Source organism: Bison bison, unplaced genomic scaffold, assembly GCF_000754665.1.
Source record: "Bison bison bison isolate TAMUID 2011002044 unplaced genomic scaffold, Bison_UMD1.0 scf7180017864308, whole genome shotgun sequence".
NCBI classification, from domain to species: Eukaryota; Metazoa; Chordata; class Mammalia; order Artiodactyla; family Bovidae; genus Bison; species Bison bison.
In genome coordinates this window covers 134920-155561 of record NW_011494880.1, presented here as the reverse complement: position 1 = coordinate 155561, position 20642 = coordinate 134920, and the positions used below count along the sequence as shown (strand labels likewise).

The 20642-nt window shown below is 37.0% G+C and overlaps 1 protein-coding gene across 1 annotated transcript in view; it reads left to right on the top strand.

Annotated features, from left to right (window-relative positions):
- Positions 1 to 5786: 5786 nt before the first annotated feature.
- LOC104997404 (UDP-glucuronosyltransferase 2B4-like) overlaps positions 5787 to 20642 on the top strand; it is a 22323-nt gene continuing 7467 nt past the window's right edge. Inside the window, exons 1-5 of the mRNA XM_010852118.1 lie at positions 5787 to 6533; positions 7385 to 7533; positions 15258 to 15389; positions 15623 to 15710; positions 16809 to 17028. Coding sequence (XP_010850420.1) covers positions 5804 to 6533; positions 7385 to 7533; positions 15258 to 15389; positions 15623 to 15710; positions 16809 to 17028 — 1319 coding nt within the window. The 5' untranslated portion in view covers positions 5787 to 5803. The remainder of the gene's footprint in view (positions 6534 to 7384; positions 7534 to 15257; positions 15390 to 15622; positions 15711 to 16808; positions 17029 to 20642) is intronic.

The following is a 20642-nucleotide window of genomic DNA, read 5'->3' as shown; positions in this document are numbered from 1 at the left end:
TCCCAGCTCATTCATAGAATCTAAGTTCCATGATGAAAAGGAAAACTAAAAATTGGCACTAGTGTTTACATACAAAAGAGGGATGTCACAGAGAAAGACATGTGCCACACTGTTCCTATTTCCAGCTCTGAAGAGAAAGTTCAGAAAGCTTGACCAGAGGGAGACTTAGGATAAAAAAGCTATTCTTAAGGGGCTCACTTAATAGAATAAGACTGTGAAAAGATCAAGCCTATGAGCATCCACAAGCTATGAAAGATCTGTTGGTAAACAGTTAAGAGGAAGGTAATTGTTTAATGACAGATACAAGCTGAACATTGACAAACTAGTTTATCAGAGAAAATCAGAGAAAGACACAGCTCCGAAGAGAATTCCTGAGGTCAGAACACATCTCAAACACTGACTTTTAAAACTATCTGGCAAGGGGTCAGATTTTGGAGCAATTTATGCCCCCAAGAAGAGATCAACAGCTATAATACAATCACTCAACAACTGATGAAATCTAACAGTATGAAGTTCAGTTGAGTTCAGTTCAGTCGCTCAGTCATGTCCGACTCTTTGCAACCCCATGAACTGCAGCATGCCAGGCCTCCCTGTCCCTCACTAATTCCCAGAGCCTACCCAAACTCATGTTCATTGAGTTGGTTATGCCATCCATCTCATCCTTTATCGTCTGTTTCTGCTCTTGCCCTCTATCTTTCCCAGCATCAGGGTCTTCTCAATTTAGTCAGCTCTTCCCATCAGGTGGCCAAAGTATTGGAGTTTCAGCTTCAACATCAGTCTTTCCAATGTACATCCAGGACTGATGTCCTTTAGGATGGACTGGTTGGATCTCCTTGCAGTCCAAGGGACTCTCAAGAGTCTTATCCAACACCACAGTTCAAAAGCATGAATTCTTCAGCGCTCAGCTTTCTTTATAGTCCAACTCTCACATCCATACATGACTACTGGAAAAACCATAGCCTTGACTAGATGGGTCTTTGTTGACAAAGTAATGTCTCTGGTTTTTAATAGACTAGGTTGATCATAACTTTCCTTCCAAGGAGTAAGTGTCTTTTAATTTCATGGCTATAATCACCATCTGCAGTGATTTTGGAGCCCCAAAACATAAAGTCAGCCACTGTTCCCCATCTATTTGCCATGAAGTGACGCATGCCATGATCTTAATTTTCTGAATGTTGAACTTTAAGCCAACTTTTCCACTCTCCACTTTCACTTTCATCAAGGGGCTCTTTAGTTCTTCTTCACTTTCTGCCATAAGGGTGGTGTCATCTGCATATCTGAGGTTGTTGATATTTCTCCCAGCAATCTTGATTTCAGCTTGTGCTTCATCCAGCCCAGCATTTCTCATGATGTGTTCTGCATGTAAGTTAAATAAGCAGGGTGACAATATACAGCCTTGATGTACTCCTTTTCCTATTTGGAACCAGTCTGTTGTTCCATGTCCAGTTCTAACTGTTGCTTCCTGACCTGCATACAGGTTTCTCGAGAGGCAGGTCAGGTGGTCTGCTTTCCCATCTCTTTCAAAATTTCCCACAGTTTATTGTGATCCACACAGTCAAAGGCTTTGGCATAGTCAATAAAGCAGAAATAGATGTTTTTCTGGAACTCTCTTGCTTCTTCAATGATCCACAAGATGTTGGCAATCTGATCTCTAGTTCCTCTGCCTTTTCTAAAACCAGCTTGAACATCTGGAGGCTCACGGTTCACGTACTGCTGAAGCCTGGCTTGGAGAATTTTGAGTATTACTTTAGTGGCGTGTGAGATGAAAGGAGACAGTTAAAAGAAGAATGCTACTAAAAGCACTGTCTGCCCAGGTAATGTGAATATTGCAGCAGCTGCACCCTCCAAATAGCTACATCAGATGCTTTACCCTGTAAGGGAAAGAGACTTTATTAAAATAGTCCATGTAGTCAGTAAACATATATCAGTAATAAGACATGGGGAGAAGGCAACGGCAACCCATTCCAGTACTCTTGCCTGGAAAATCTCATGGACAGAGGAGCCTGGTAGGCTGCAGTCCATGGGGTCGCTAAGAGTCAGACGTGACTGAGTGACTTCACTCTCACTTTTCCCTTTCCTGCATTGGAGAAGGAAATGGCAACCCACCCCAGTGTTCTTGCCTGGAGAATCCCAGGGACGGGGGTGCCTGGTGGGCTGCCATCTATGAGGTCGCACAGAGTCGGACACGACTAAAGCGACTTAACAGCAACAGCAACAAGACATGGAATTAGAGTTGCTACACTCCATTGTCTAAATGTAATACCTTAACAATAATTTCACAAGACATATAAAGAAATATAAATACGTGACCTAAATGGTGAAAAAACAGTCAGTAGAAACTGCTTATGAAAGGGACTAATGGTTGGCTCTAACAAGGAAAAACTTCAAATTAGCTAATGTCAGTGGATTCAGTGACCCAAAAGAAACTACCAAAAAGACGAAACACTGAAATAAATACAATTAGAAACTAAAATAAAAATATAAGTGATCATAAGAGACTATTCAGTATCATTATATTCCTTCAAATTGGAGAACTTAGGAGAAATGTATAAATTTTGGAAGCTTACAACCTATCTTCATGAAACTATGATGAAAGAAGAAAGGTATAATAAAAATGTACATCTAATAGAGTATAAAAATAAGAAATAAAAATCATATTTTATAAAAATAACAAATGGAAATTTTGGAGTTGAAATGTACTATATTTGAAATGAAAAATTCACTAGTGGGAATAAATAAGAAGCTGATGAAAAAGTAAGTGAATTTGAAGATATATCAATAACATAATATAATCCAAAGAACAGAGACAAAAAAATGAAAAGAGGGTTAGAGAATATTGGTACATAATGAAGCACACTAACATACACAAAAGAAAGCTAAAACCAGAAAACCTTAAAGCACTAAAGAAAAATAATTCAGTCTTGCAAGGGAATATCAAGATACTGCTTATATCTTATGAGAAACAGTGGATGCTCTCTGGCAGTGAGATGATATAGTCAAAATCCAGATAGTCAAAACTGTCAATCAAAAATTCTATATCAAACGAAGTCAGTCGCCCATTGTTGTTCAGTCGCCCAGTCGTGTCCAACCCTTGCGATGCCATGGACTGCAGCACACCAGGCCTCTCTGACCCTTACCATCTCCTGAAGTTTGCCCAAGTTCATATTCATTTTATCTTTCATGTCATCCATCCATCTCATCCTCTGACACCCTCTTCTTCTGCCCTCAATCTTTCCAGCATCAGGGACTTTTTCAATGAATCAGCTGTTTGCATCAGATGACCAAAATACTGGAATTTCAACTTCAGCATCAGTCCTTCCACCAAATATTCAGGATTGGTTTCCCTTAAGATTGATGGTTTGATCTCCTTGCTGTTCAAGGGATTCTCAGGAGTCTTCTCTAGCAATCACAGTTCAAAGGCATCAATTCTTCAGCACTCTGCCTTCTTTACGGTCCAACTCTCACACCCTTACGTGGCCACTGGGAAGATCATTGCCTTGACCATACAGACTTTGTCAACAGAATAAAGTCTCTGCTTTTTAACCCAGTCTCTAGGTTTATCATAGCTTTCCTGCCAAGAAGCAAACATCTCCTGATTTCATGGCTGCAGTCACCATCTGTAGTGATTTTAGAGCCCAAGAAGAGGAAACCTGTCACTACTTCCATATTTTCCCCTTCTACTTGCCATGAAGTAATGGGGCCAGATGCCATGATCTTAGCTTTTTAATACTTAGTTTTAAGCTAGCTTTTTCACTCTCCTCCTTCACCCTCATCAAGAGGCTCTTTAGTTCCTCTTTGCTTCTGCCATTAGAGTGGTATCATCTGCATATCTGAGGTTGTTGATGTTTCTCCTGCCTATCTTGATTCCAGCTTTTAAGTCATCCAGCCCAGCATTTCTCATGATATCAAATGAAACACTCTTTCAAAACTGAGGGCAAAATATAGATAGTCCTCTACCCTTATCCACCCAAAAAGAATACATTGCTGGGAAATCTACCTTACAGAAAAAAACTGAAGGAAAACCTATGGCTTAAGAAGGTAAACCCAGGCTACAATTCTAATCACCATGGTAAACCAAAGAGCACTGGTAAAGGTAAGAAATTATATAAGACAGTATAAGTGATATAGGCTTCCCAGATGGCACTAGTGGTAAAGAACCCAGCTGCCAACGGAGGAGACATAAGAGACATGGGTTTGATCCCTAGATCAAAAAGAGTCCCCTAGAGAAGGGCACAGCAATCTACTCAGTATTCTTGCCTAAAGAATCCTATGGACAGAAGTGCCTGGCAGGCTACAGTCCATAGGACCATAAAGAGTTGGACACTACAGAAGCAAATTAACACACACACACAAACACACACACAAGTGCATTTATCTTCTCCTTTTCTTTCTTAACAAATATAAAAAGCAGGCATGTAAAACATGTATAAGTTGTGTTTCTAGACATATAACACATTGTTAATATATTTTGGAGGTAAGGGGAATGCAGCAGAGGTAAAGGCCCTGAGATGACAGGGTTGTGCAGTGGCTTAGGCCCAGGGGAGGTGCTGTACCTGGGACACACAGCCTGGGGATTCTGGCCACAGAGGAAGTCAGAGACCATCAGCAGTATGTTCCTAGTAATGACCTATCAGAGCTACTGCTTGGAACCCATGGCTAGGTTACAGAGAAGCAGTGGTGTGAACACAGTAATTGTGGATCAGAACCCTGACTAGGACCCATGGTGAGGCACAGAGTGTCTGCACTGTTACACCAGCAATGGTAGGTTAAGCCGTGACTCAGGACCCAGGAATGGTGTGTGAAACAGCAGCAGCTCAGCCTAGGTAATGGCCAGTCAAAACCAAGACTAGGATTAACAGCGTGAGACCCAAATAAACAGCAGCATGACCACAGCTGTTATAAGACAAACCAGGAAGCAAGGCGCAGATCAGAAACTCCAGTTGCACAGAAGGTAAGGCACTGTGACACCTCAATCAGGGAAAGCAGGGTACAGAGTGATGGGGAGATGCCTTGACCCCAAGATCAGGTCTCACCACAGCAAAATTTCAGCCTCAGGAAGGACACAACAGCAGGGACGCTGGGCAGCTCTGTCTTGAATCAGTGTAGGTGCACACTGTGGAAGTGCTCAAGAGCAAGGCTGCAAAGGTCATGATGATGAGGTTGCTGGAGTTCCCCTGCACTATTTTTCCCCATGGGCTGAAATCCCTCTGAGGGGATCTCTGCCAGTGCCAAGCTCCTCTGAGCTAGAGGAAGGGGTGGGAGAGGTAAACTCTTTCTCACACTTTTCTACATGGTGATCCTCAGACTTTGCAATATGCAGGGTTTCTGCTGCTTCTTCATTGTAGTCCAGAAATTTCCCAAAGTAATTTCCAAACAATTTCCCAAAGTAATTGTTCATTTTTTGGTTTTGCTATTTTTGTAAAAGACATAAGCGTTGGGACCTCCTAACCATGCATCTTGTTGATGTCACCCTTCTCTAATTCTGTGTCAAGGAAACGGCAGACACAAGAGCCTCTCATTTGCAGTGATTTACACTTCTTTCTTACATAATATAATTGATTTGCGTGTAAAAGTTCATTGACTTTTAGATTGGTGACAGCGGTGATAAAACAGTAATAAACACACTGCATAATCTCGAAGTGTTCTATATTTTCCCCTTTCACCTGATTTCCACATCTGCTGACTATATGTGTAATCTATTTACTTTACGCATAGGAGTTATAATTTAACTTCTGATTGATGTCTTCTGGATATAAGCCTGAGCAATAGAAAAAGTCTTCAGTAATTGCTTAAAGTACTGCATATGCACAAGATGTCTATGCAATGGCTCTCACTTCTGCTGCTGCTACAACTGACTTGCTACTTTAATTCTGGAAGTTGTGGAAAGGTGCTGGTGTGGCCAATGGAATATAGTCATTGGATGAATATGAAGACAATTCTGGATGAACTTGTGACAAGGGGTCATGAGGTGACTGTTTTGACACCTTCAGTTACCACTTTCATTGATCCCAAAAAACCATCTTCTCTCAAATTGGAGACTTTCCCTCCATCTTTAACTAAAGAAGAAAGTGAGAATTTTGTCAAACTTTTTGTTGAGGCATGGATGCATGCAGTGAGAGACTTCTTTTGGAATCATCTTTCAATGGTGCAAAGTTTATTTTGGGGATATTCTGATATTTTAATGAAGATGTGTAAAGAAGTTGTTTCAAATAAGAAACTTATGACAAAACTGCATGAAGAAAGGTTCGATGTCATTTTTGCAGATGCTGTTGGACCCTGTGGTGAGCTGCTGGCTGAGATACTTAAAATACCATTCATGTATAGTCTCTACTCCACACCTGGATCTTCAGTTGAAAAGAAGAGTGGAAGGCTTCCATTCCCACCATCCTATGTACCTGCTATGTTTTCAGAATTAAGTGATCACATGACATTCATGGAGAGGGTCAAAAATATGATATATGTACTGTATTTTGACTTCTGGTTCCAGGCATACAATGAGAAGAACTGGAATCAGTTTTACAGTGAAGTACTAGGTAAGTCATGTGTTTAGTTGGTAGCATTAAGTCCTATCTTTATAGAGCCTTGGAGTGTGTTTATATAAATATAAATTTACTGAAATTTGTCTCAAATAAGTGAAACATTCAAATAAAAATATAAAATACCCATCAATCTTATAAATATCATGAAATGAAAACACTTAAATTATAGGGTGAGGTACAACCTTGTAGTCCTTTACTAGTACTGGATACCAGGAAGTCATTAACCACAATTTGAAGCACGTAGGACTTTTGCAAGTGACTATCTATCAACTTACAAAATGTCTTTCTTTTTAACTTAAAAGTGTAAGTCACTAAAAATCTCATAAAATGTTTTGGCAAATGAAGACATGTACACTGAGAATTAAACACATATTTGTAGCTCAAGTATCTAGGTAGCATTTAGAAATTGTTTCTACTTGTGAAGTTCAGTTTCCAAATAGTGTTATATATCATGTTATCCTATCTAATGTTGTATATTTGTCAAAGAACAGTTACATTGAAACATATTTGGTCACATCATCCCAAGGTCCTTTATAAAACTTACCTAATGTATATACATGGGCTTCCCTGGTGGCTCAGATGGTAAAGAATCCACCTGCGATGCAGGAGACCTGGGTTCCATCCCTGAGTTGGGAAGATCCCCTGAAGGAGGGCATGACAACCCACTCCAGTAGTCTTGCCTGGAGAATCCCCATGGATGGAGGAGCCTGGATGGCTGCAGTCCATGGAGTCGCAGAGTCAGACACGACTGAGTGACTAAGCATAATATATATATATACACACACAGCAATATTCTCATTTGATCCAACATTTGTTGTTGTTTTTGTTTTTATTTTCACTTTCAGGAAGGCCCACTACATTAGTTGAGACAATGGGGAAAGCTGAAATGTGGCTCATTCGAAACTATTGGGATTTTTCATTTCCTCGCCCACGGCTACCAAATTTTGAATTTGTTGGAGGGCTCCACTGCAAACCTGCCAAATCCCTGCCTAAGGTCACCTACTCCTCTTTGTTATTCTTTGTTAACTTTGTGTTTTCAATAGGAATCATCCTGCATTCTTTATTTAAAATGTTTGATTGCAATGAGTCAGATGTGGGAAGCTGGATACAGTGAACTTCCAGTTAGAAATTGATATTTCTATGTCAACACAAGTATTTGAAATTTATTAACATCACAGAATAAACAGAACATGCTAGAGACTTTGAGAATATGTTAAATTATGACTTCACTTTTCAACACATAATGAAGTATCAGACATTTACAGTTATATTATTATATAAAAATATAGTAAATATATAATGCATATTTTAATATTAGCATAATGTTAGTTACAATTATAGTAGCATAATTATCCTACTATAGGATAATTATATATATAACTTATTTGGGGAGAGCTAATATAGAGAAATATATAGACAGTTTCTGCCACCTGACACTCCACCTAGAAAGACAGAATACAAGGAAGTCATAAAAAGTATATAAAAGCATTATAAAAGAAAAGACCACTGTGCTAAAGAAACATCCAGCATGAATCATAGGAACATCTGAAAGATGTTCATGAATAAACAGAAGGAATAGGGTTGGGATGGAAGAAGATAGAAAAGAAAAGCAGGTAGACTGATAATGACAGTTCCCAAGAAGTACAAGTTCAGTCTAAACAAGAAGAGACTAAGTAAAGAGGCTGATAATGCTGGTAAGGTGAATTGGAAACAGATAATTATTAACATGAGAAACATCTAGCAGGAGCACCTGCAAGAACATTGAAAGGGATAAGAAAGAGATATGGTCACATATCCTTCAAAAAAAAACCAGGATGTAGTCATTGGGTTGAATTGTAAACGGTAGAGTGGGAAAGGAGAATATTCAGCAGGTTGTTCAAGATACAGGCAACATATTCACGGATAGGACAACACTAAATCTTATAATAGTAGCAACCTCATATTGTCATTGAGGGAAAAATTGTAAGTATGTGAAACATCCAAAATGTCAGTAGCACCTAATGATCCAGAAGAAATATTAACTATCTTCATTATTCTTATTTTGTTACTATAATATACTATCACTAGCCCAATGTTTGCCAGGAATCTTACTGAAATTGAGATGACTTTCCTAATTGAGATTATATTACTCAGAAAGCTACTAAAGTAGATACTCCATTGTTGCTGTCTAGTTGCTAAGTTGTGTCCGACTCTTTTACGATACGACGGACTGTAGCCCACCAGGCTCCTCTGTCCATGAGATTTCCAAAGCAAGAATACTGGAGTGGGTTGGCATTTCCTCCTGCAGGGGACATTCCAGACCCAGGGATCAAACTTGCATCTCCTGCTTTGCAGGCAAATTCTTGTAACACTGAGCCACCAGGGAAGTCCTATGGAGTTTTTTAAAAATAAATTTAAAAAGTTTACTAAATTAAAAAAATTAAGTTAATGCAAATAATTCAATAAATTTAATAAAGTTTACTAAAGCAAATTTAACATATTAAAGTTAAAATTTTTAATTTAAAAAAAGAATATTTAAGGTTTGGCAATCAGGTGAGCAAGATGACTAAAATATTTTTGTAAGTTATAAGGCTCTAGCTAAAATGAACAACCTTCTTCAACAATATAAATGAATATATGTATAAATCTATATTTTCATAAAAATACTTAATTACACTAAATCAGCTATAATGCAATATTCAGATGTAAAATAAGAAATATTAAAAGGTCACAATTTTCCTGAAGGTTAAAAAAGAATGTAAGCTAGAATTACAATTTTCATGATATATGTCATAATTCATATTTCATTATAGAAGTAGATAAAGATTAGAATTAAAGCACAAATTTTAGCATCATGTCTTCAAGGTCCATCTATGTTATTGAAATTGGCAAGATTTCCTTCTTTCTCGTGGGATTTACCCATTGATGGGCACATAAGTTGTTTCTTAGCTATTGTGAATAATGTGACAATAAACACGGGAGCATATATATCTCTTTGCTATCCTGTTTTTATTTTTGTTTTTTGGCTGCATACCCAGAAATGGGATAACTGGGTCATACAGCAGATCTATTTTTAATTATTTTAGGAACTTTCATTTTGTGTTCTCTAAGAGCTAAACAGTTTACATCCCCACTGACAGTGGGACACTTTTCTCTACCTTCTCACAACACATCTCTTCTTAGTTTCAGACTTTCTAACAGGTATGAGGTAATATCTCATTGTGGTTTTGAAATACATTTCCCTGATGATTAGTGTTATTGAGCATCTTTTCATATATCTGGTGGTCATTTGGACATTTTGTTTGGAAAATGTCAATTTGATAATCTGCCCATTCTTTAATTGAATTTTGTAGTATAAGTTCTATATATATTCTGGATATTACCCTCCTCGCTCAACATGTGATTACAAAACCATTTTTGTTCCATTCTGCAGGTTGAATTTTCATCTTGTTGTTTGTTTCTTTTGTTATGAAGAAACTTTTAAGTTTCACACAGTCCAGTTTGTTGATTTTTTTCTTTTATTGTGATTGTGATATCAAAAAATTATTTTCAAAATCAAACATAGGGAGATTCATCCCTATGTTTTCTTGTAGGTAGGAGTGTCATAGTATCTGGTCTTATGTTTAAATCTTTGATTCATTTTGAGTTATTTTTGTGAGTGGTGTAAGATAAGGGCCTCATTTCATTTTTTGGCTTATGTTTATTCAGTTTTCTCAGAAAATAAAGAAGTGACTGTTATTTACCCATTGGGTATTCTTGTTTCCTTTGTTGAATATTGGTTGACTATATTCTCAGGATTTTGATTCTAAATCTTGAATGCTGTTCCATTGGTCAATGTGTCTATTTTTTGCCAGTACAATATGATTTGAAATATTGCAGCTTTGTAATATAATTTAAAATTGGGAGGTGTCTTTGAAATTGCCTTTGGCTCTGGGTAGTGTGAACATTTTCGGAGAAGGCAATGGCAACCCACTCCAGTGTTCTTGCCTGGAGAATCCCAGGGATGGTGGAGCCTGGTGGGCTGCCGTCTATGGGGTCGCAGAGTTGGACACGACTGAAGCGACTCAGCAGCAGCAGTGTGAACATTTTAACAATACTAATTCTTCTGATCCATTAACACAGGACAACTTTCTATTTATCTGTGTTTTCTTGTATTTCTAAAAAAAATGCTTGTAATAACTGTACAGATTTTTCACATCATTCATTAAATTTATTCCTAGTTATTTTCTTCTTTTGATGCTGTTGTGACTGGGATAGCTTTTTTCAGAAGTTACATTGTCAGTACATAAAAACAGAACTAATTTCTGTATGTTGATATTATCAGCATATAACCTTAATGCAGTTTTATTGAATTTATTAATTAATTCAGGTTTTTAGCTGAATCTATGAGATTTTTTGCACAAAAAAAATGTCTTCTGCAAAGAAAATGAAAATTTTATTTCTTCCTTTCTATTTAGGATGCCTTTCATTTCGTTGTCTTGCCTAGTTGCTCTAGCTAGGACTATGTTGAATCAATATGACATTTAGCATTCTTATCTTGTTCCTGATCTTTGAGAAAAAGCTTTCAAACTTTCACTGTTGAATATAATGTTAGGTCTGGGTTTGTCATGCATCTCTTTTATTACATCGTAACTTTATTACATTTTTACAATGTAACTTTATTACATTGAGTTATGTTCTTTCTTCCCTATGTTGAGGGTTTTTATCATAAGAGAATGTTGTATCTTATCAAATGTTTTTTGTACATCTATTGAAATAATAAAGTTATTTTATATTTCATTCTATTCATGCTGCTGCTAAGTCACTTCAGTCATGTCCGACTCTGTGCGACACCGTGGATGGCAGCCCACCAGGCTCCCCTGTCCCTGGGATTCTCCAGGCAAGAACACTGGAGTGGGTTGCCATTTCCTTCTCCAATGCCTGAAAGTGAAAAGTAAAAGTGAAGTTGCTCAGTCGTGTCCGACTCTCTGCGACCCCATGGACTGTAGCCTACCAGGCTCCTCTGTCCATGGGATTTTCCAGGCAAGAGTACTGGAGTGGGTTGCCATTGCCTTCTCCATCTATTTATGCAGTGTATCACAATTATTATTTGGATACACTGAAGCATCCTTACATGTTAGAGATAATTCCCACTTGGTCTTGGTATATAATTCTTTTAATGTGTTCTTGAATTTAATTGCTGATACTTTGTTGATAATTTTTGCACCTATACTATAGTCTGGACATTGGCCTGTAGTTTTTACTTTTGTACTGTTCTTATCTATTTGGTATAAGTGTAATGCTGGCCTTGTATCCTCTTTTTTAATTTTTAAGATTTTCTGAAGAACTGGATTAATTATCCTATACTGATTTATAGAATTCCTCAGTGAAGCCATCTGGTCCTGGTGTTTTATGTGTTGGTTAGTAGTTAGTTCATTCACTCAGTCATGTCTGACTCTTTGTGACCCCATGGACTGCAGCACACCAGGCTCCCCTGTCCATCACCAGTTCCTGGAGCTTGCTCAAACTCATGTCCATTGAGTCAGTGATGCCATCCAACCATCTTACGTGTTGGTAGGTTTGTGATTACTGATTTGACTTCTTTACTCATTATGGCTATTCAGATTTTCTATTTCTTCCTTACTCAGTTCTGGTAGGTTGTGTTTTTAAAAAGTTATCCATTCTTCTTGGGTATATAGTTTGTTAGCATATAATTATTCATAGTAGTCCCTTTGGATCCTATATACTTTTGCAGTATCAACCTTAATGCATCCTGTTTCATTTATAATTGTATTTATTTGAGTCCTCTTTTTCTTTGTAAGTCTAGCTAAAGGTTTTTAATTTTGTTTACTTCTTTGAAAAGACAGAGAAAGATAAATATTGTGTGATATCACTTACATGTGGAATCCAAAAATGCTGACTCATAATAATAGAGAGTAATATGGTGGTTTCCAGGGGCTGCTGCTGCTGCTAAGTCACTTCAGTTGTGTCTGACTCTGTGTGACCCCATAGCCAGCAGTCCACCAGGCTCCCCCGTCCCTGGTTGCCATTTCCTTCTCCTTCGAAGGCCTGGTAGGTGGAAAATAGGAGAGATGTTGTTTAAGGATACAAACTTGTAAGTTTTCTTAGTAAATAAGCCCTAGAGATATAAGGTACAAAATAGTGAATATAGACTACAATATTTTATTATAATCATCATACTTGCTAAAAGGCCAGATGTTAATTTATCCAGCCACCAAAAAAAAAAAAAGAAATCATAATGATGAAAATTTGAACCATCAGTAAAATGGCAATCGTATTACAATAATAGATGTATCAATCATCATGTTTTACATCTTAGCTTACATAAGGTAATATGTCAAATACATTTTCAACATTTTCTAAAAACATATGAATTTGAAATTAAGAATATCTCAGAATAGAGAGTTTTAGTAAATCTTACTCCCTTTTAAATAATTTTTCATACTTTTGCATATTTTCTTGCCATGAACTTATATTATTTTTTTTAAGATATCAGAGAAAGATGAACCAGTCCATATCAGTAATTGATTTGTAGAGATAAGATGTATTACAATAACACTAATTGGATGCATTTTTCACAAAATAGATGAAAAATTTTGGGTAGCAAGCCAATGAAGCAAAACATTGAAAATGAGTAACTTTATGCTACACAGCTCACTGGAAATACAATCATTACCTGGATATACTATGAGAATCTTAAGAGAGTTCAGTGTCTTAATATTAAGACTGATATCACCAGGGTGAAATTATACTTTTGAAAAAGCTCATCAAATACAGTCTTCAAGGTTAAGTTTAAAAAATTCCTTCTTTTCTTTTTTAGATTATAAAATAGTTTTGTAAAGAAGTTTTACAAAATAATTAGTATCATTAAGTATACATTTTATGATGGAAGAATTGGGTCATTATTTTCCAGATAGAAAAGAATAATGAACCTAAAATAGAAGAAAGAACTAAGAAAATATGAGTATGTGATTTTGATCAAATATCTAGAAAAAAATTTGCTCCTCTATATTTTAAAACTAGAGAACATTGATCACAGTAGACTTATTCTAGTATAGAAAGTAAGTTTTTAATTAGAAAGGATCAAGGATCACAAGACAAAATAATTCAGAAACAATTCCAGGCAAGTTCAGATTCGAAAGGAACTTTATTTAGTTTGAAATGAACTACTCAAAAGGTGACCTGATCTCTGCTGCAGAAAGCCCTGGGGCACCTTTCCCACTGTGGGGTAAGTGCACCCTGGGGGGACTAATGTAGGTGATACTGAGGGTCCTTCAACACAGTTGGACATAGCACATCGTACCATGACATCAATTATACAATATAGTTTTGACAAGGGGTGCCATATGTAAACAAACTCAGAAATATGGTGGCTCAAATAAATAACTATGCAAGTACATCTCTGGGTTATAAATAGGACTTACAGAACTGTTTCACAGAATTTCCAAAATACAATGTCAGACTCCTCCATGTCTCTGATTAGAAATTTAGATAAAGAGTTTGGGAAATTATGACAAAGTTGAAGGTAAGGGATAAGGATTACAGAGCTGAGTGAATGATAAACATAAAGTAATTCAAATAATAAATTTTTCATGTACTAATAGGGAAATGAAGTACTAATGATGAACCTAAAATAATTCTCAAGAACTCTGCCTGAAATAAATAAATGATTTAGTAGACCTAGAATAATAAGGAATTACAAATGAATTAAATCCTGCAGTGTAGCTTCTAAAAATCTGTTAGTAATTAACAACCTAACTGATGCAGAGGCTGAGTATAATACTGTTTAACAGCACCTCCTTGTCACTACTATGTACTGGCTCTATCTCATTTCCTGCTTATATGCAAACACCTTTGCACAATTATACATAATAAAAGAAATGACCTCATATGACCCATTTCCCTCCAAAGGGATGAAGTCTGTTTAAAAAAAAAAAAAGTCATTACTGAAAATCATATACAGTTTACTCAAAATATTTTTTAGTGTTAAATACTTATTAGCACATGTGACCAAAGTCCAAGATGCGAAGTTAGCATGTTCAAGAACATAGTGGGGTGCAGGGAAAGGGAATCAGTCTATAAACTAGCTATATAGCATGCAGTAAGAATAATGTACACTTTCTAGTATAAAACTTGTCTATCTATATAGCTTAGCAATTCCTCTGGGTGAGATATTTGCACAACAAGTAAGTAAAAGCTGTATTCCCAGGACCCAAGAAGTTGGGCAACCCAAGTGTCCATCAAGAGACAAAACAATAAACAAAATGTCATATGCACAATGATGAAATATTGCTTATCTTTAAAAGGAAATTCTGACATGTCACAACACGAATGAACCTTACACTGAGTGAAATAAACCAATCAGAAAAAGACAAATACTGTAGGATTTACTGTATAAGAAGTATCCAGACTACTTACATTTGTAGAAACACAGGGTAGAGAAAGAGAAAACTGAGTTTCTTAATGAGCATAGACTTCCAGTTTTTCTCCAGAAAAAGTTCTGGAGATTGGTTGCATGGTGTGAATATACTTTACACTACAATACTATACATTTAGGAATGATTAAGAAAGTAAATTTTCTGTTATGTGTATCCTTCCACAATATTTTTTAAGAAGCTACTACTCTAGTTTCTTCAGACTATATCTTATTTTCTCCCTTTAGTTGCTTGCATCAATCCCTTCAATAATGTCTGCTATGCTGCTGCTCTTTTGTGATGGAACAAATTCTTTTTTTCACAGGAAATGGAAGAGTTTGTGCAGAGCTCTGGAGAAAATGGCATTGTGGTGTTTTCATTGGGTTCAATGGTCAGTAACATGTCAAAAGAAAGAGCCAATGTGATTGCATCAGCTCTTGCCCAGATTCCACAAAAGGTACACACAGTAACTTAATAGTGGACAACTATTTAACGAGTCTGTTAAACTTTATAAAAGGTCTGATTTTTCTGCCAGAAAGGTAACTAATATAGCTCCAATTTATCTCATATATATATATATATGTATGCATTATATATATATATATATTAATATATATGGCAGGTGCTATAGCCATGCAGGGACTGTCTTTGATAGATAATAATTTTAAATTATTACCTTTACCTTAACAGGTTCTATGGAGATACGATGGCAAGAAACCAGACACCCTAGGACCCAATACTCAGCTGTATAAGTGGATCCCCCAAAATGACCTTCTTGGTAAGACTTGGCAGAAAAAAAAAATATTGAAAACATGAATAACAGCTGAGCAGAGGGATAGTACTTCAAAGGGAAACAAAGATATAGAGAATTATTGAAACACTCAAAAAGAAAACTTTACTGCTTCATTTCTATTTATTATGTTAGGGGAAATGGGGACGGTTGGCAGGGCTTCCCAATCTGCTCAGTGGTAAAGAATCTGCCTGCCAGTGCAAGAGATACAGGAGAAGTGGGTTCTGTCCATGGATCCCCAAGATCCTCTGGGGAAGGAAATGGCCACCCACTTCAATATTTCTGTCTGAAAAATCCCATGAACAAAGGAGCCTGGCGAGCTTCTCTTCATGGGGTCACAAAGAGTTGGAGAAGACTGAGCGACTTAGCATACACACCCATAACAATTGGCATTTTACTACACACAGTCATATCCCTTATGACCAGAATCTTTATTTTAGCTGTAATTATTTCTCACCATGAACGTTTCAATAACTTCTTGGATTGTTGTTCTGTCTCTGAATTCTTTCGTTACATCTATCTTTTCCCTTCTGTAGGGGTATGCTAAATGCTACTGAAAATAAGAGCTCTCCTTTTATTACCAGTGACTCTTCACTTTCTGTAAGAAAAAAAAAATTCATAATCATTTTTATGAGGTGATAAAACACTCCAAGATAAAAGGTTACTTTTCCTTCCTCTGGTTCCAGTGCCTCTACCATTACCCTTCTCTTCCCCGACACCATTCCTAATCAGACTAAATGACTCCACTATATCTTTAAGAGAATAATTTCTGACATGCTCTCCTCTTTTTTTGCACATGTGGTTTCTTTTACCCAGAATGCTCTTTCAAGTTGTTCACCTGCCAATCCTGGATTCATTTGTGAAGTCCAAGTGACTCAGCACTTCTTTCATGAAGTCTTCATTTACCCCTTCAGCAGATGCAGCAGTTACTTCTCTGAGTTCTCAAAGCAATTTAAAAGGACTTTCACATGTGTAATAACCTGTTGTTGAAGACACTGTTTCCCTTAGTTACCTTATAATGCACTTTTCTCAGTTTATTTCTAAGACTTAAAATTAATAATTTTATTGAAATTCACTCAATCTTAGGTCATCCAAAAACCAAAGCGTTTGTAACTCATGGTGGAAGCAACGGCATTTATGAGGCCATCTACCACGGGATCCCTATAGTGGGCCTTCCTTTGTTTGCTGATCAACCTCATAACATTGTTCACATGAAGGCCAAGGGAGCTGCTGTCAGACTGGACTTGGAAACAATGTCAACAGAAGATTTGCTCAATGCATTGAAGGAAGTTATTAATAATCCTTCGTGAGTATATTTTTTTTTACTAGATACTCTTTCTGGAGAAGTTCTCATATGAAGACTCATTAGTCTTCACATTAAGTAAGATTCACTCAATTCATATTGAGTCATCAATAACCTATTGTGCTGCTACTGCTGCTGCTGCTAAGTTGCTTCAGTTGTGTCTGACTCTGTGCGACCCCATAGACAGCAGCCCACCAGGCCCCGCCGTCCCTGGGATTCTCCAGGCAAGAACACTGGAGTGGGTTGCCATTTCCTCCTCCAATGCATGAAAGTGAAAAGTGAAAGTGAAGTCGCTCAGTCGTGTCCCACTCTTCGCGACCCCATGGACTGCAGCCTACCAGGCTCCTCCGTCCATGAGTGTCACATTAATATTTTTTCATGGTTTTACGGGAAAGGTTTGTCAGTGGTTTAAAGACAGTGGAGAAATTTTGAAAGATCTAATCATTATAATGAGAAGAATCACTGAAATGGGAATAGAAGAATTAAGAAGTTTGAGAATGAAGTTAAAGTAGGGAAACATAGATGTCCACTTTACTTTCTTTCAGCAAGTGAATTCCAAAAATGTTTTAACCTCTTGTAACAATTTATTTTCAGTAAACAACCTTGATATAATCAATCTGAAATTCCCACTACATTCAATATCTTCCAAGTTTTCTATGCTATTATTTAGACCCGATCACTGATAAATGGTAAATAGTTAGTACTTTCTAATTAGCCAGTTTAAACTATGAAGATATTATTTATAAATGTAGGTGTATTCTTAGGCTTTTTGATTGCTGCCATTTTTGTCTTGTTTGGAAGAATTATAAAATTTAAACAAAATCGACTTGGAAGTGATATGTTGGGATAGTTCTCGTTTAAAAATTTACACAATTTTTAAATATTACTTTCCATTTAAAACTAGTAGAAAATATTGGTTCTATTTCCAGTGTTGTACAATGCATCCTTGAGCTTATATACTTCTCAGTAGTTTTTCCCTCCTACTCCCCCACCCATATATTTCTACCCCCCTAAATATGGTAACCAACAAATTGTCCTCTGTGTCTGCAAGTTTGTAATAATATTTTGGTTCCATCACTGATAAATGGTAAAAAACTTTATTCAGTTACAGCTATGTAGATACTATTTACAAAGGTAGGTATAATCTGAGTTCCTTTCAATTGTCCTTGTTTTTGTCTTATTTGAACAGGTATTTTGGTTCAATATTTTGAACAGATATTACTATTTAAAAGCCAAATTTATGAAACCAAAAATATCTGATTTCCAAATCACTTCAGAATATACATGAATTTTAGTAACACAACTAAATTAATATCACAAATATGATGTATATGTTTCCCCTTTTCTTCATAATGTCTTTATAAAGAAAACATTTTGAGAATTTGTCAGTAATTGTAGCACAGTGTATATCTGTGTTTTATAAGCAGTGTTATGTAAATTTAATCTTAGTACAGCTATTGTCTTAAATGAACAGCAAAAATATTACATTCAGTTCAGTTCAGTTCAGTCGCTCAGTTGTGTCCGACTCTTTGCAACCCCATGAACTGCAGCATGCCAGGCCTTCCTGTCCATCACAAACACCCAGAGTTTACCCAAACTCATGTCCATTGAGTCAGTGATGCCGTCCAACCATCTCATCCTCTGTCGTCCCCTTCTCCTCCTGCCCTCAATCTTTCCCAGCATCAGGGTCTTTTTAAATGAGTCAGCTCTTCGCATAGATGGCCAAAGTATTGGAGTTTCAGCTTCAACATCAGTCCCTCAAATGAACACCCAGGACTGATCTCCTTTCGGATGGACTGGTTGGATCATCTTGCAGTCCAAGGGACTCTCAAGAGGCTTCTCTGACATCATAGTTCAAAACTATCAATTCTTCGGCATTCAGCCTTCTTTATAGTCCAGCTCTAACATCCATACATGGCTATTGGAAAAATCACAGCCTTGACTAGACAGACCTTTGTTGACAAAGTAATATCTCTGCTTTTTAATATGCTGTCTAGGTTGGTCATAACTTTCCTTCCAAGGAGTAAGCATCTTCTAATTTCATGGCTGCAATCACCATCTGCAGTGATTTTGAAGCCCCCAAAAATAAAGTCAGCCACTGTTTCCACTGTTTAAATGAACAGCAAAAATATTACATTATTTTTCTCTTTTTTTAAAGAAATAAACCTTTCATTTGCCGATTTTATATAAATGTACATCTCTCTAGTATCTTTATTGATTTTTACTTAATAATGTAAAACTGGTGTCAAAAAATGAAGATGATTTATTACCTGCTATATACTGAATATTCATCATCTGCTACATATTGTGTTTAGTAACATACTGTTGTTACCATTGTTGTGGCAGTTGTTCAGTCACTAAGTTGTAGCCAACTCTTTGTGACCCGATGGACTGCAGCATGCCAGGGTTCCCTGTCCTTCACTATCTCCTGGAGTTTGGTCAAACTCATGTCCTTTGAGTTGGTGATGCTATCTAACCATCTCATCCTCTGCTGCCTGCTCCTCCTTTTGCCCTCAATCTTTCCCAGCATCAAGGTCTTTTCTAATGAGTTGGCTCTTTGCATCACATGGCCAAAGTATCAGAGCTTCAGCATCAGTCCTTCCAATGAATATTCATGGCTGATTTCCTGTAGGATTGACTGGTTTGATATCCTTGCAAGTTTGATCTCCTTGCAAGTTTGGTCTCCTCAAGTGATTCTCAAGAGTCTTCTCCATCACCAAAATTTAAAAGTATCAATTCCTCAGTGCTCTGCCTTCTTCCTGGTCCATCTCTCACATCTGTACTTGAAAAATCATACTTTGGCTATATGGGTCTTTGTCAGCAAAGTGATGTCTCTGCTTTTTAATACGCTGTCCACATTTGCTATAGCTTTCCTTCCAAAGAGCACGTATCTTTTATTTTCACGGCTGCAGTCACCATCCCCAGTGATTTTGGAACCTAAGAAAATAAAATCTGTCTGTTTCAACTTTTTCCCCTTCTATTTACCATGAAGTGATGGGACAGGATTCCACAATCTTAGTTTTTTGAACATTGATTTCTAAGCTCTAGGTGACTACAACATTGTGGTTATCCAGGTCATTAACACCTTTTTTGTATAGTTCTTCTGTGTATTCTTTGGCTGCAAAGAATATAATCAATCTGATTTCGGTGTTGACCATATGGTGATGGCCGTGTGTTGAGTCTTCTCTTGTGTTGTTAGGAGAGGGTGTTTGTTATGACCAGTGCATTTTCTTGACAAAACTCTATTAGTCTTTGCCCTGCTTTATTCCATATTCCAAGGCCAAATTTGCCTGTTACTCCAGGTGTTTCTTGAGTTCCTACTTTTGCATTCCAGTCCCCTATAATGAAAAGCACATCTTTTTTGGGTGTTAGTTCTAAAAGGTCTCGTAGGTCTTCATAGAACCATTCAACTTCAGCTTCTTCAGCATTACTGGTTGGGGCATAGACTTGGATTACCATGATATTGAATGGTTTGCCTTGGAAATAAACAGAGATCATTCTGTCGTTTTTGAGATTGAATCCAAGTACTGCATTTCAGACTCTTTTGTTGACCATGATGGCTACTCCATTTCTTCTGAGGGATTCCTGCCTGCAGTAGTAGATATAATGGTCATCTG